Genomic DNA, 16158 nt, shown 5'->3' with positions numbered 1-16158 from the left:
GCCCCAAAATCAGTCAGATGATGTAAAAAGAGGTGGCAGGGACACCACTGGGGCTACACAGACTGGACCAGGCTCCCTCGCCACCGGCAGAGAGGGAGGCTCAGCCCCGAGCATCGCATTATACCCTCCCATTAAAAGAACACACTGATTTCTGAAAGAAAGGCCAAGGAATAATATTGCGACCTCTAAACCTGGAGGCAAATGGGAAAAAAAAACCCTAAAAAACCCACGAAAAAGAAGAGAGCTTGGTGTTTACTACCACCTTACTGTGCTCTCTGGGTGACCTGGCAGCAGGTATTTAAGATTTTGGACGTGGCATGTGACTTTTGGACGTGACGTGTTTCCTCGAGGAGAAGGGAAGATGCTCTGGCGCCTCAAACAAACACCGGAAATGGGGAGATCCAGGGGCTTTTATCTCTGTTTTCCTTCCAGGTCTGTTAGGAACATATGCTGATGCTCTGTTCCTCGAGATGCTAATGAGCCCACAGCTCGTCACTCACAGCCTGTTACACAGACAAGGTCTTGGGAACCGGATGGGGAAACTGAGGCACGGAGAGGCAAGCCATGACAGGCTCCCCAAGATGCAGAACAGCTTTGCACAACCAGCCCCCATCAGAGGGACCACAGACGATGTGCCCTGGGGCTGGAGCGGGGACCCCCCCACAAAGGGGATGCCCCAGCATCAGTCACCCGGGTGCTTCACAAAGCACCCTTGTCTTTGGCCAGCGGCCCATGCACGCAGGGGCCAGCACGCACGTTATTCACAGCATTGGCATGTAAGCCTTTCCCGTCACCGGTGGGCGGCAGGGTCCGACCCGGCACATTTGTTAATGCCCGAGGAGCTGAGCGGCAGCTGCACCACTCCGGCAGCCCGGCTGTGCCAAGCCTGTGCCATGGGATGGGGCACGGCAGTTCGGCTTTTCCCGGGCTGTGGGGTTGCACACAACACCCAGCACCCGTGAGCTGAGTTTTGCCAACAGGACAAAACCAGATCTGATAAAGATTCCCATGGGAGCGGCACAGCTCCCTGCCAGATCCGTCCTTCGCCAGCCGCTGGCAACCATCCCTTCCTGAACAAGCGTGGGGAGAGCCGATGGGAGGCTGGCACAGGCGGACCGCCAGTGCCTGAGGCTCTCGAGATGGAGCGTTTGCTTAAAGCTGGGTCTTAACATTCAAAATCCAAAAAAAAGTTTCATTTTCTGAAAAACACCACAGACAGAAATATCGCAGCAAACTAAATCAGCACTTCCTCCAGCACCTGGGCAACATGGCACCCAGCTCGGTGGTATTCAAAGCCTGCGGCTTCGGCAGGGGCTGCAAATGGTCTGTGAAGGACCAGGTATGCCTGCGGCGAATTGAGGGCTGTTGTGAAATGGGAATAAAGTGGTGCAGGCTGTCCCCTGGCACCCTGCGCCACGTCACCGGCCTTGGGGGGTACGGAAAGCCGTGCTTATAGTGCGATCCCACCGCTCAGCCTTTTTCGATCCCACCGCTCAGCCTTTTTCGGGAGCAATGCCTTGGCCTCCTCCTGGGGGTCAGATTGCACCTTCCCTCCACCCAAACCACTCCCCTGGGTTTTAAATGGCTCCCAAAACACCCTGTCACCTCCCAGGTCTTGTTCTCCTCTGCATGAGCAAGGTCCCCATCGCCCGCCCATGCCGTGGGTGCTGGGGAAGGGACGTACAGGGCGGTGCAGAGCAGCCCAGGCGCAACCCAAATCAGGCTCCCAGGCATTTGGCACGGGAAGCAGCCAACCTGGAGCCCAACGAGGGTGAACCTGGTACCGGCAGGGTTTTCTGGTTGCAGAAAAGCCAAGCACAGGCGGGACAAGCTCTGCAGCACCAGAGGAGCTAGGTAAGAGGCCGTGGGCCCCCTCCCCGGATCCCTGCCAATCCTCTGCTGTCGGTGAGCTGATGGGAAAGGAGTTGGTGGGTCGGAGCCCTCATGAAAAACAGGCGCCGACAGGCTGCCGCCCAGCTGGTACCACACAGGCACTGGCACACCAGGAGCCACCCAGCCCGCTGCCTGCAAACCCCGCAGTACTCTGTCCCTCCAACACCCACAGTTGCTACCGCAAGGTGCAGGGACGGCCAGCCCTGGGGGTCCCCGTCCCAGCAACATGCAGTTGCTTGCAAACCTGTTGCTCTGTGAATAGCAGCCCCCAGGCTGTGGGATTAAGAGCTGGACTGCAACCAAGTATGCAGCTTTTTTAGTCCCCGGCTTAATTCACGTGGGAGCTGCAAACCCAGCAAGGGGCACGGCAAAACCCACTGTAGCTGCGCACCCAGGCTTAAAGGATTTGCCCCCCTCCACACATCTCTGAAACACTCCTGGCTCCCCACTGGCGGTGGAGCTTCGGGGGGGTGGGGGTTACTGCAGCCCTCAGACCGTGAAACGAGCTTTGGCTGCCTTCCCTCCTCAACAGCCATTTGGACTTGCTGCCAGGAGGTTATTCCAGGAGACTTCATTTCAATTCTCCAGCTGGCCTCGCTGGGTTTTGCTGGTCCCTCTGGAGGGGCAGTCTGGGCAGCTTGCGGGCAGGGAGCACCCAGAGCATCCCGCATCCCGCAGTGGCATGCTAGGACCGGCAGCAGCAAGCTGAGATGTTGCAGGAGGAATGCCCCCACCAGGCATTTTAGGGGAGGGAGATCACCCTGTCGAGACACCAGCGGTCCCCGGAGATGCTGCGCCCTTGGCCAGGAGGGAGGAGGAGGAGGAGGAATGGGGCGCGCTGGTGGTTCCCCCCCAGGGCCTGGCCCGACGGCGGGGGCTTCGTGGGGCCCAGCTGTGCCGCCGGCAGCAGCTGGGTGCAGCTGGTCCCGGGTGGCTCAGGGGGCTTCGTGGCTCTGGGACAGGCAAGGGTGAGCCCCATTTAGTGGGGCTGGAGGCTTCACCGGACAACTCGCGCCCTGGCCATGAGCAGGGACACCCCCCGGTCCCTGCCCGGATGGAGGCGTCGCACCCACCACTCAGGCATAGGGAGGGAAAATGTCCCCATCCCTTTGGGAGCAGGGTGCATCCCAAAGCCCCCACGGAGCACCCCTTAGCTCCATCCACACAGGCTGCTCCCTGCCCCAACGGCCAGCTGGGCACTCCAGGGTGCTACCCAGTGGCACCAGTCCCAGCCACGCAGAGCCCCAGTGCCCTCCCAGTCCCGCTGGGCTGGCCCCAGGGGCTGACAGATGCCCACCCCACTCGCCCCCGCACCCAGTGGGCGCCTCCTGTCTGTGCCCGCACCGAGGACCCCGCAGCATCCCCTCCCAGTATCCCCAGTAAGGGCGAGCCCGGCAGCGCCCCTTACCGTGGCCTTTGGGACCCCAAAAGCAAACACCGGAGCCTCCCGCCCTTCCTCCCCCCCGGCCCGGCTCTGCCGCTCCCGCTGCCCCCGATACCTGTGCTCGGCTCGGCTCAGCTCCGCACCGCTCGGCTCGGCTCGGCTCGGCTCGGCCCGGCACGGCACGGCACGGCACGGCACGGCACGGCACGGCTCGGCGCGGCTCGGCGCGGCTCGGCTCGGCACCTTGCAGCCCAGCCCGGCTGCGCTCGGCTCGGTGCAGCGGGACAACCGGGCCCGCCCCCCCGGCCCCGCCCCGTCCCCCCGGGCAGGCCGTGACTCAGCGGGGCGGGTCCGGGACGGGGTCGCGCCGCACCGACCCCTCCAAGACCCTCCGGGATCGCTGCGGCGGCTGCGGAGTCACCGACCCTCGGTCACGGCACCTGCCTGGCTGTGCCCGGCCCAGCCCATCCCGGCCCGGCTCAGCCCGGCTCAGCCCGGCTCTGCCTGGGGGCACCGGGCTGCATCACCCCGCCTGGCCGGCACCGGCACCGGCACCGGGTCGAGGATCAAAACCAGGACCAAAACCAGGACCGGGAGCGGGCTTGGGACTGGGCTGGACTGGGCGACCACGGCTGGGGCCAGCCGGGAGCCGGGGGTGCCCCATCCTGCCGCCCTTCAACTCTGGGCTGGCGGGCATCCAGCGGAGGGACAGAGCTGTGTGGCTGCACGCTTGGCTGCAAATGGGATTAAAAAATAACAATTAATGGGAAAGCAGCCTGGACGGAGTGTCCCTGTGAACCCTGTCCTGCTCCCTGCAGGAAACAACAGCGGCGAGAAACAGGGCAAGGAGCCCAGGCCCCGAACCGGGGGGAGCTGGGGAAGGGGTCCCCTATGCCCACCATGGCACATCCCTGGAGGCGGTGGGCTGGGATGTGGGCTGCGGAGCCTGGATGTGACCCCCCCCCCCGGCCAGGGCACATGGCTCCCACCACCCATCCCAAGGCCAGAGATGGGCAGCCTGCCGTGGCAGCGGTGGTGGGAGCTGAGGCTGGAAGAATCGTGGCAGCGATGGGCGCTGCAGGAGCGGACAAAGCTGCTGCAAAGTGCTGCCTGCATCCAGCCGTGCCAGCCCTTTGTGTGCCCTGAAAAGCAGCCAGGCGGGAGAAAGCCAGGGCTGCCAGGAGCAGAGGGAGGAGGGCAGGCGGGGAGGGCTCCGGGAAGTGCCCTGGGTAAATAGTTGCTCTTGCAGATATTTTCAAGGGCTTGAATGAGACTCTTCTTTCTGCTGGGGGAAGGGTGGAAACAACCTCCTGCTCTGGCAGGGAAGGCAATAGAGATAAAAGGCACCGGAGGTGCCATGGCTGTGCTGGGACCTCCAGAGCGGGGGACATCCCCCATGCTCACATTGCCCCCCAGCTTGGTTTAATTTCCAGCTCCACGCCCCAGATTTCCTTGGCTCCCATGGGAAAAGGCTCCCACGGGAGGAGGCTCCCATGGGAAGCGGCTCACGCGGCCTCATGCAGCCGGACCGTGGCTAACGCGGCTGCCTTTGAAGCCCAACCATCCCCACGCCATGGGGAGCGGGGCCGGCTGGGAAACACACGCTGATAGCAGCCGGAGCTGTGGGAGCATCGCGGCGAGCCAAGCCTCCTGCTGTGGGTCATCCCGACCGGCTCCTTCGGGAAATGCCATAAATCTGCCTCCCAGGAATAATTCTGCTAAACCCAGTGGCGGCTCCTGCAGCATCAGGCCCTCCTGGAAGAGAGGATCAGGTGCGGACCCCGCATCCCAGTGAGGAAAGGACATTTTAGGCGATGTTTTTGCCGCTGTTTATGGAACAAAGAGCCTTTTGTCCGCACTTGACGTTATCAGGCGTTATTTTTAGGTCGACGCCTGCACTTGTTGATGTTATCGGGATTATCTGTAAGTCGGTAGGTTGTGCTGCTGTCTTCAAAGACACTGGCTGAGCAGGGAGAGGGAGGAAATCCTTGTGTTGTCCCTTGCAAGGGACACATGCCCTTGGGTTCAGGCCGGTGGCACTCACTCAGCCTGATCAGTGTTTATTGCTCAAGCTGGGGAGTTCCTCAAAGCCCTAAAAGTTCCTGAAAACCCTAATAGTTCCTGAAACCCCTAAAAAGTTCCTCAAAGCTGTAAAACTTCCTAAAAACCCTCAAAGCTCCTCAAAACCCTAAAAGCCCTAAAAGTTCCTAAAAACACTAAAAGTTCCTAAAAGCCCCAGAAGCTCTTAAAGGCCTAATAGTTCCTAAAAACCCTAAAAGCTTCTAAAGCCCTATAAGTTCCTAAAAGATCTAAAAGCCCTAAAAGCTCCTAAAGCCCTAATAGTTCCTGAAAATCCAAAAAGCTCCTAAAGCCCTAAAAGTTCCTAAAAGACCTAAAAGCCCTAAAAGCTCCTAAAAACCCTAAAAGCTCCTAAAAGCCCTAGAAGATCCTAAAACCCCTAAAAGCTCCTAAAGCCCAAAAAGTTCCTAAATATGGCTAAAGTTCCTAAAAGCCCTAAAAGTTACTAAAAGCCCTAATAGTTCCTACAAACCCTAAAAGCTCCTAAAAGCCCTAAAATTTCCTAAAGCCCTAGAAGTTCCTAAAACCCTAAAAGCTCCAAAAAAACCCCTTTAAGACTTCCTTAAAACCCTTTAAGACTTCCTAAAAACTCTAAAAGCTCCTCAAAGGCCTAAAACTTCCTAAAAGCTCCTCAAAGCCCTGGTGCTGGCGGCGGGCGAGGGGGAGTGTGCTGTGGGATCTTGGCGGCGCGGCTGTGGGACGGGCAGGCTCCAGCAGGCGAGGGCATGTCCCACCGGGCTGCTGCCAGCCGAGGCGAGGCAAGTATGGGCAGAGGTGCCTCAGCACCGTCTGAAGCTGAGGGCAAGCCAGCGAGTGCCAGGCCCGCTGCCAAGCGGTGATAGCCCCAGCCGAGGGTGCCGAGACCCCCCCTAAAAGCAGCTTGGGAGACCATGGTGCTCCCAGGGGAGGTGCAACAGTGAGTGGGGCTCAACCCAGCTCCGGGAGGCAGTGGAGGAGGATGAGGATGAAGAAGTAGAGTGCTGGTGGGAGGCGATGCCCGGAGGTCCCCCATCCAAATCCGGTGAGCGATGCCAGGGCAGCCTTGGGAACCTCGGAGGATGGCAATCCCAGGGGAGCCTGAGGAAGTTCCGCAGTTGCCTTGAGCGGCTGTGGGTGCTCCCGCTCCCCAATCGCTGCTGTTCCACCTCTCTCAGCCTTGCTCCCGAAAATACATCAAATGGGGAGGTGGGTCCACCCCCACCCCACATCAGGGTTTCTCTGTCAGGCAGCAACGATAACAGTGACTCACCAGGTGCTGGGGCTGTAAAACCCAACCGTAAAGAGAGCAATAAACCCGACTTATTTGTTTAGGCTCGGCTTTGCAAGTAAACCCACAATGATGTCAGGGAAATCTGGAGGAAAAGTGGTCCCTGGGGGTATTTGCACAAGCACCAGGTGAGGATGCTCCCACGGGATGCAGAAACCGGGCTCGTCTGCTCACCAGCAGACAAGTCCCAAAGGCAGATCCCAAAATGGAGCCGAGGTCTGTCCCCAACCTTCCATTCCCAAATGGATTTAGTCTCTTCTCTGGCTGCTTGTTACCCCCAGATTTGGAGGATTTGCAATAATTCCAAAGCTTTGTCCCGTGGATTAGGCCTGAAGGCACCACAGTGACGCCAAGCCACCTTTCCTGGGGAAAAAAGGATGGCGCAACCCCCTCCGGCAGCTCGGCACCGGCCTCCTGCCCGATAAGGCACAGGGGAAGGTAAACAGGATTATTTCTCCTTGGGGAGGTTAGATGGACTGGCTCCCCCTTCTCCTGCCCACAGTGCCCTGGGGCTGGGACAAGCCAGCCCCAGTGCTGTGGGGCACTGAGGGTGGTGGGAGGTTGGATGCCACCCTGCGCTCCCAGGGGACCTCGGGGGGTGTTTTGACCCCACTCCTGGTGCGGCGGGGTGGGAAAAGTGCCTCTTCTGTCCCCAGTCACCAGCACTGGGCTCAGCTCCCCCAGGACCACCGTGTCCCACTGGTCCCCAACAGGCTCAGCTCCCCAGGGACCACTGTGCCCCACGGGTGCTGTGCTCCCACTGCTGGGAGGCGACCACCAAGTGATGGTTTTCCAAGTGCCACCCGATACCGGAACAAGGTGTATTCATGCACCAGCATCAGTGCGTACTCAGGCACTGGCAGCCGGCGTGACTCATGCCGCAAGCCCCGAAATCTCGAGATGGGGAGAAGGGGTACGGAAAGCGTATCCCAAGAGCAACCGGGGGGCTGGAGCTGCCACAGCCAGGATGCGATTCTCCCACGGTGGGTCTCATGGGGGACAAGCCGGGCGCTTGGCACCTCACCAAACCTCCAGGCTTCTTATTTAGTAGCTGAAGTCAGTCGCCGGAGTGATGAGACATGCACAGCTCATCGCCACGCGGCGGGAGCGCGCCCGCAAGCCAGGGACACCGCGGTGCCCGGCGGGCTGGAAGGCGGGGGCACACAGCCCCGGCAGGACAGGCTTTTGTCCTGGCCGCAGGCGGGAGGGATGGAAACTCAGCGGCGCTGGCTGCCCTTTGTGCGCAGAACAAAGAACAATAGCCAGTGGCTTCCTTCTCTGCCCAGAACCAGGCCTGGGGAAGCAGCCAGAAAGAGAAACACCACTCGGCAGAGTGGCACGGGAAGGCAGAGACGGGCAGCGTGTCACCCTATGAGGCTGCCCGGTGATGCCCGGTCCCCGGCCACAGGACCAGAAATGGGCAGCACCAGCAAATGGCACCTCACTGGCACATGCTGCAAGCTACAAGCATGGGGACATTGGGGACCCCGCTGTCACCACAGGTGGATTTGTGGCCTTGCTGGCATCACCGTGCTGTGATGCTGCTCTGCATCCCAGCAGGCAGAGTGGAATGCCCAGCTCCAAAATCTCAGGCACCTGGAATGGCAAAGCCATGGGTGCAGTTCTGGGTTAAGCCCAGTGTATGGGGATGCACCAGGGGCTCAGGGCTGACTCGCTGCCTCCAGCCAATGGTTTTACTCCCTGCAATTTGTCCTCACTATTTATTTCCCACAGGCTGGACTGCTTAAACCCCAATAAAGCATTTGGTCACGTTGAGGAGCTCTGCTTGGGGTCTGCCTTCCTAAGTGAGAGCAGGACGTAAGCTGAGTTGCCGGTTCACTTACTCACTTCCCACCCTCTCCTCCACTCCAGCACGTCCTCCCAATGCCAAGCCGAAGCCCTGCTTGCCCGTTTGCTCGCCGACCTGGGTCTGCGGGTGTCCCCCATCCCCGCGCTGGCTTTGGGGCAAGCAGGAGGGCTTTCGGCAGGGTGCTGTGGTGGGTAAAAACCCAGGGTTGGGGGGGTTGGGTGTGCTGCAGCCTTACAGCCACACTCACAAGCCTGCAGTCATGCCGGCACCAAATGGGTTGGGGGGTTATAGCTGGAGACCCCCCACTTCTGCCTGTCCCTTGCGAGATGCCAGGTGGCAGCTCCCCAAGGGGGCTCGGACGTCCTTTCCTGGCTGTCGGGGGGCTCCTCACTGGCGCTGCCAACCGGTATGGCCAGAGGCCCAGACTGCTGCTGGCCGGCTCTGCCTGCTGTGTGCAGTCCAGAGCTCCGACCATCTTCGAAATCCTCGTGCCATCTAGTGGGACCTTCACTAACGACAAGGCAGAGCGTGGCTGCCGGCTCTGCCGGCTCTGCCCGCCATGGGGTCGGGGTGATGGGGTGGCAGCGGCCGGCTGTGGGACCCCAGCCACATCTGCGCTGCTCCTCCAGCGGTGGAGGAGACCTGCATCAGCAATTCAAGGGTGCTTTTAATGAGAAGTGTCTGCCTTCAGCAGAAGTCAGTGTTGGTTACTAATGGAGGGGCTGCGAGGCAGCAGGGCTGCCAGGGGCTGGCACGGGTGCAGCCATGGTTCCCAGGGAAGCACGGTGCCCCGAGCCACAGCCCTCCAGCAGCAGGCAGCTCCCGCCACCCAGAAATCCAGCTTTGCAGCCCAAATGCTTCCCCTGAAGAAACCAGTGGCATCACAGCACCGGCTGTCGAGCCCGGGGGATGCCGCCATGCCGCATCCTCAGGGAGCAGCTCCTGAGCTCCCCTCGCAGCCCTTCACCCTGGCGTCGGGGTATCTGGAGGTGCTGCTGACAGGGCCCAGCTTGCTCCGGCGGTGCACGGTGATGTACCAGAGGCAGACAGAGAGACCTGTGGGTGGGTGGCAACGCCGTCACTGCCATGGGTGTACCGAGCTCCCGCGAGGAGCAGGAAGGTGACAAGGACCCCGCTGCTCCCAAGCCATGGGGTGCCCATCCCCCAAAACCCCCTCCCAGTGCTCCCCACCGACCTTGCAGAGAGTTGAGGATGGTGAAGAGGTAGAGCTGGGGGACGAGGAAGATGCCGAAGCTGAAGAAGGCCAGGCCCCAGGTGGTGCCCAGCAGGCAGGTGAGCCCCAGCACCGTTGCCCAGTCCTTCCTTGCCTGCCCCTTCTGCCGCCGGATACTCCGCAGTATCATTACCACCCTCCCCAGCACCAGCATGTTGAAGAGCAGGATGAGTCCGGCGTAGCAGAGGGTGGCAGAATAGGCTGGAGGGCTGGTGAGCCAGCACCTGGCAGAGGGGTACTCTCTTGGGGACAAGGGCCAGCACCCCCAAGAAGGAGCTTGGCGTGGAAGGGGCACGGCGGCAGGTGCCCCCACGCGCGGCAAGATGGAGGCAGGCAGCCGGCAGAGCCAGGCTCACCAAAAAGTGGCACCCAGCAGAGCTATGGCTGGCTCCTGCTGGCCCCAGGCCTGGGTCAGCCCCATGTGCCTGGGGTGCCTGGTGTGTCTGGCGTGCCAGGGTGCCCTGGGTGCATGCTGTGCCTGAAGTGTTCAGGGTGCATGCTGTGCCTGGGGTCCATGCTGTGCCCAGGGTGCATGCTGTGCCCAGGGTGCATGCTGTGCCTGGGGTGCCTGGGGTCTATGGGGTGACCAGTGTGCCCAGGGTGCCTGGGAAGCTGGCAGCCCCCCTTCACTCACATAGTCGCGTTGCTGTAGCCTTCAGAGGTGTGGATGGTGTGGTACCCATACGTATCTCTCTTGAAGACAAAAACAGCCACCACGGCCAGCGTGGGCAAACCTGTGGGCCCAGGGACAGGCTGTGTGGGGCTGTGCCGGGGCAGCCGTGCCGCAGGCAGGCATGGACAGGCAGGGTTGGGTGCATGCCCACTCACCCCAAGCGAAGAGGCAGAGCTTGAGGAGGTAGTGCTGGATGTAGACATTGTAGACCTTGACAAGGAGAAGAATGAGGTGGAAAGCCTCAGCAGCCATCCATGCCAGGGTGCAGAGAAGGCTGGCGTGCAGCAGGGCAGCAGTGGCCCGGCAGAGCCCCTCGGGGCCGGTGGCCAGCGGCGTGCTCAGCAGGAAGCTGCAGTTGAGCAGGAGCAGCGCAGCCAGGAGGTGCATGTGGATCTTGGTCGTGCTGTCCCTCAGCCGCTGCCTGCAAGACAGGGTGGAGGGCACAGGGTGCTGGTGGGCACCCACCGGATGGCACGGCACTGCACGGCACAGTGTGGCACGGTACGGTGACTCATGACACAGCACGGCACGGTATGGCATGGCACAGCACAACGTGGCATGCACGGCACAGCATGGCACAGCTCTACCTGGAGAAGCAGCAGAGCAGGAGGGTGCAGAGGGTGGCGGCAGCAGAGAGGGAGCAGCCGATGGTGCTGATGTGGGTGAGCGATGCCAGCTGGGCCGGGCTCAGGGTGCCCGCAGGGACCTGCCAGGAGTAGGGAGGGAGGGGGTGAGCCGGGACAGGTCCCACAGCAGCACCCACCTGCTGGGAAAGTCGGGGCGGCCCTTGCAAAACCACCCTCTCCTGCAGGACACCCCCCATACACTCCATACCCCCACATATAGCCCATACTCCCTCATACACACCGTACCCCCACAAACAGCCTGTACCCCCACATCCAGCCCGTACCCCCACATCCACCTACACCCACACCTCCAGGGAGGAGGAAGAAGGATGGAGGGAAGGGGAAAGGAGGAAGAAGGAACGAGGATGGAGGAAGACGGAAGGAGGGAAGGAAGGAGGAAGCAGAAAGGAGAGAAGGAGGAAGGAGCATGGGGTAGGAGGAAGAAGGAAGGAAGAAGTAGAAAGGAGGAAGGGGGGGCTATGGACCAGCAGGACGGCGAAGTAGGTGAGGTGGTTGCAGTGGCAGATAACGGTGCCCTCCCTGTGCATGGTCTCGCAGCCCTCCCTGCTCCAGCTGCCTGTGCTGCCCACACCTGCCATCGGAGAGCTGCCATCAGAGGGTGGCACAGCAGCCAGAGGACGGGGACATTGAGGGGATGTCGAGCCCTGCCAGAGCTGCCCAGGCGGGGGACGGGCGATGCCTTCAGGGTGACACTGAGCTGGCATTGCCCCTGCCCTGGCCGCGGCCACACTTACCGGCTCCGGGCTGCCAGAAGACGCAGGTGGCATTGGAGGCATCCTGGTGGAAAAGGGACAGAGGGGGAGAGCTGGGGACCTTCTCTGCTCTCCAGGGACCCCAGAAACCATTTGGTCCCAATGCAAAGAGGGGACACTTTCCCCAACTCCAGGGGAAATGCTGGTGCGGAGAACTCCCCGCCAGCTCGTGCCGGCAGTGGAGTCCTGCTTACCAGCACCATGTCGTGCCAGAACTGGATCTCCACGGGGCGGCTGAGCCCGGCCACGTGCCCGCTCCGCAGGAAGGCTCCCAGCACGTCGTCATTCAGCACGGAGTTGTTGTGGACATCCTGCAACAGGTGGGGTGCCTGCGGGGAGAGTCCTGGGTCCCCAGGACATCCCGCCCGCCCCGAGCATCTCAGTGGCAGGGGGGTGGCGTGGCGGGCGTGCTGCTGGCCAAGGATGCTCGGCGGGTCTGTGCGAAGACCTGCGGCTCACCTGGAAGATGCAGGGGCTGTGGATGTAGATGCAGACAAGCTTCTGCTCCACTCCCCGCGCCTTGATGCCCTCCATGAGCTCCACCGGGAAGTTCATGGCATGTCTGAGCCTCCCGCCGCCGCCTCGCTTCACATCCTGCGCCGGTGGGCAGGGGAGAGATGGGTCCAGCTGCCCCGTGCTCGGCTGGCTTGGCAGGGGGTCAGGGTGCTGCCCTGGCTGCCCCCCCTAGCACAGCCACCCCAGTTACCGGCGTGGCCCCGCAGCATCCCCCGGCCCCAGTGGCAGCTCCATCTCTGCCGCACTGCCTGCAGATGTGCAGATATGGCAGCCTCTCCCATCTTGAGCCCTCCCAGCCTGTAGCACACAGGAAGCCACAGGTGGGGGGTCCACCACCCATGGGTGGGCATGCCTGTCCTGCCGGCCCCACCGTGGGGCGAGCATGGCGCAGATGGCATCGCACCAGGATGCTTTCCCAGTGGGATTTCACACCTTGGTGGGCTCCCTCAGACGGTCTCTGCTCCCAGGTCCCGAGTGGGGGGTCCCAGCTCTCAGGCAGGCACCCCTGTCTGCAAAACCTACCTTGTCCTGCAGGAAGGGACCTTTGGCCGGAGCAGTCGGAATTCCCCGGCAGGGCAGCCCCACGGCCTGGGGAAGTGCTGCGGTGACACCTTGCAACCCCCTTGCACCAGGACAGAGAAGTCGCCCTGTGCGCTCCCCATGGCAGTTTCCCTCTCCCTTCCCACTGCAGGGAGGTGCAGGCCAGGGCTTCCCTTTTCATAAATCAGAAAAGCTTCAGGATGGAAACCCTGGCTCTCGGCTGCAGAAACACCCCCCCCCCCCCCCCCCGGCTTTAGAAGCCCCTGGATTTATCCCAGTGATGGTGCTGGGGATCTGCAGCCATGGCTGCCTGCGACACCCTGGCAGAGCCGCATCTCGGGAGGCTTTGCTGGCGTAAAGCATCCTCGGAGGATGATGGAAACCCAGTGTGGGCAAGCGTCAGCCACCCCAGCATCCCCCGGTACCTCCCACTGGAGGTGGAGGGCCAGGAGGGTACAGGCATCCCCTGGGAATAGCCCCAGCAGTGCAGGGGGACACACGACTAACCATCCTGCTGCTGAGGTTTAAGCCTCTGAAGTGCTCAGTTATGAACTTGAACACGTAGGTCTCGATCTTGCCACCCGTGAAGTTGTATTTCTCCTGGCGGGCCAGCTGCTCCTCCAGCTGGTTTAACCTTCACAGGGAGGGTGTTCGGGGCAGGGTGCAGCAGGATCTGGCCCCTGTGGGTCTAGGGGAATGTGGGGGGTCTGGGGGACAGCAGGGCAGACGCCAGCGCTCACCTCTCCCTGGCGTGGTGGGCACTGCCGCAGCCCTGCTGCAGCTCCTTCTCCAGGCTGTCCATGTTGCTCTTCAGGTCTGACAGAGCCATTTCAGGAGCTGAGCCTCGGTGTACGGCACCCTGCCCTGCTCCCCATCCCAACCCAGCCCAGGGAGCCCCAAAAGCACCCAGCCCAATGCCGGGATGGGAGATGTCCCTACCTTGAGCCCGCAGGACACAGGTGGCAAGGCAGAGGATGAGGGCAATGAGCAGCCGGGTGGGCATCGCCATGCTGCTCTCCTGCAAAAGGCACCGAGGACCTGGGCAGCTCTCTAGAGGCCCCACCCATGTCCCCCGGACCTTGGCCCTTTCCCACACACCGGCCACAGGTCAAAGATGAGGTCCTGGTGGCTTCCCCCCCCATGCCCAGCAGCCAAGCCCCACCAAAGCCATCGCAGTGGCAAAGCCCCACCCTGGAAGGACAAAGCAGCTGTGCTGGTGGCAGGGTGAGGAGGAGGGCTCGCACCGCAGCGACCAGAGTGCAAGATGCCCTTTGCGTCCATTTTACCATTAAGGTGGTAAAACCGCAGGGGGCAAGGCTTCTTGCCTTCTCCCCCTCCAACAGGGACTCGGACCTTACTGCCATCCCAGCCCGCGGCTGCAAATCTCCGGCAAGCAACCTGCAAGCCAGACGGGTCACCGGCATGCTCTACTGTGGTGCCGCAGCTTGCTGGCAGTGGCCCAGCACTGAGCTGGGGAGGAGGAAGCATCCCCGGTGCAGGGTGGGGGGAAGGCAGCTGGCAGCAAGATTTGCATCCATTGCAACACCGCACCCAGTGCCGCTCACAGCAACGCCCGCCGTGGTAACACCGCCGGCACCGAAAGCAGCCGGGGAGAGAGGCTGTGAGGCCAGTGGTGCTGGGGTGCAACCCCGATGCACAAATGGTTTTACTGTGGATGCAGTGATGGGATTGATGCTTCGAGGTGCTGAGGCTGGTGGTGGCCAGCACAGCTGGAGCCTCCCAGGGCAGGAGCAGCAGTGCAGTGGGCAGCATGTTGGGCAGATGCCTGCACAGGCTGCCCTCTGAACCCCAGCGAGGGACAGCCACCACGTCCCCTTTAGGATGTTTTCCAGTAAATAACCCTCTTACTTCTCACCAGCATAACCCTCGGATCCCCAGGGTGCCCGATGCAGGTGCTTGGCCTGACCTCCCCTGCCATCCAGCACAGCCCGGTAATGCCAAATGCCATCCCCGCTGCCGCTGAGCTGGGGACGGCATCATTCCCTTACTGCGCCCTCCAGAAATGGCAGGGTGCAGGTCTCACTTCGGGTGGATTTTGCCTTCGTGGGGAGCAGCTCGGTGACCCGGTGAGCCCCCAGCACTGTGCCAGCCCCCCACATCCCCACCCCGCTCTGGCGAAGCCCCTACCTTGGGCACGGGGCAGCTCTTGGCATCAGCAGCACCACGGTGGGGTCGGCTGCTCTAGCTCTGCCTGTGCAGCAGTTGGGGCAGCAGGAAGGGAAGTGTTCGTATGCAGATGAGCAGATTAAATCGAGAGCTTTTACATTTCCTTCTGCTTACTCTTTTTCACAGCCTGGTGAGGGACCAGGGCGAGCATCCCCGCCACTGCCAAACTGCAAGGACACGGCAGACGGCTGCGATTCAGTGTGGACCAAAGACAAGTTGATATAATTAACCTTCTGCCCCTAATGAGCTTCTCCTCACCACTGGCTCACCAGCAACCCCTGCTCTCCCATGCTGAGGAGCCTGGCCAGCTGCTGCGGCAGCACTGGCACCACGGCGGTGCCACTGGTGGGGCAGGAGCATCGCAATGGTGCAGTTTGGTAAGTGTAGGAAGTCAATCCAGCAGGGCAGAAGGCAGAAGGATTCATCCCAGGGTACTGAAAGAGCTGGCCGATGTCATCGCGGGACCTCTCTGCATTATTTTTCAACGGTCTTGGGAGTCTGGAGAGGCCCCAGTTGACTGGAAGCTGGCAAATGTTGTCCCAATTTTCAAGAAGGGTAAGAAGGAAGACCCTGGTTATTATAGGCCTGTCAGTCTCACTTCAGTGTCTGGTAAAATGATGGAGGTGGTTATTCTGGGAGTTATTGAAAAACACTTGAGAGACAATGCAGTCATTGGTCATAGCCAACACAGGTTCACAAGGGGAAAGTCGTGCTTAGCCAACTTAATTTCCTTTTATGACAAGGTGTTGTGTTTTAAACCCACCCGGTAACAAAGCACCACGCAGTCACTCGTTCACTCCTCCCGCCCTGGCCCCGGTGGGATGAGGAGAAAATATGAAGAAAGGCTCGTGGATCGAGACAAGGACAGGGAGGGATCTCTCACCACTATGGTTACGGGCAAGACAGTCCCAACTTGGGGAAGAAACAAAATCAATTTAATTTACTACCAATCAAATCAAAACAGGATAATGAGAAGTAAAACCAAATCTTAAAACACCTTCCCCTCACCCCTCCCTTCTTCACGGGCACAGCTTCACTCCCAGATTCTCTACCTACCCTCCCAGCAGCGCAGGGGATCAGGGAATGGGGGTTGTGGTCAGTTCGTCACACGTTGTCTCTGCCACTCCTTCCTCCTCAGGGGGAGGACTCCTCACTCTTTCCCTGCTCCACTGTGGG

The 16158-nt window shown here is 61.0% G+C and overlaps 1 protein-coding gene across 9 annotated transcripts; it reads right to left on the bottom strand.

Annotated features, from left to right (window-relative positions):
• Nucleotides 1–8982: 8982 nt before the first annotated feature.
• Nucleotides 8983–15033, bottom strand: ADGRG5 (adhesion G protein-coupled receptor G5). 9 transcript variants are annotated; one of them, XM_041125851.1, is made up of 13 exons: nucleotides 14944–15023; nucleotides 13735–13813; nucleotides 13536–13611; nucleotides 13303–13429; nucleotides 12199–12333; nucleotides 11934–12050; nucleotides 11722–11764; nucleotides 11452–11558; nucleotides 10928–11046; nucleotides 10496–10761; nucleotides 10302–10401; nucleotides 9629–9891; nucleotides 8983–9489 (listed from the first exon to the last, which is right to left on the bottom strand). In XM_041125851.1, exons 2-13 carry the CDS (start codon nucleotides 13802–13804, stop codon nucleotides 9362–9364), a joined length of 1551 nt encoding a protein of 516 aa, XP_040981785.1. In that variant the 5' UTR covers nucleotides 13805–13813; nucleotides 14944–15023; the 3' UTR covers nucleotides 8983–9361. The 9 variants fall into 9 exon arrangements, with proteins under 9 accessions (XP_040981785.1, XP_040981782.1, XP_040981786.1 ...); XM_041125848.1 differs by having other exon boundaries at nucleotides 13536–13813; nucleotides 14944–15033; XM_041125852.1 differs by lacking the exon at nucleotides 13735–13813 and having other exon boundaries at nucleotides 13536–13603; nucleotides 14944–15025.
• Between the last annotated feature and the right edge of the window lie 1125 nt (nucleotides 15034–16158).

This window comes from Aquila chrysaetos, chromosome 9, assembly GCF_900496995.4.
Source record: "Aquila chrysaetos chrysaetos chromosome 9, bAquChr1.4, whole genome shotgun sequence".
Lineage (NCBI taxonomy): Eukaryota > Metazoa > Chordata > Aves > Accipitriformes > Accipitridae > Aquila > Aquila chrysaetos.
The sequence above is the reverse complement of the archived record's forward strand: the minus strand, read 5'-3'. Positions and strand labels throughout refer to the sequence as shown.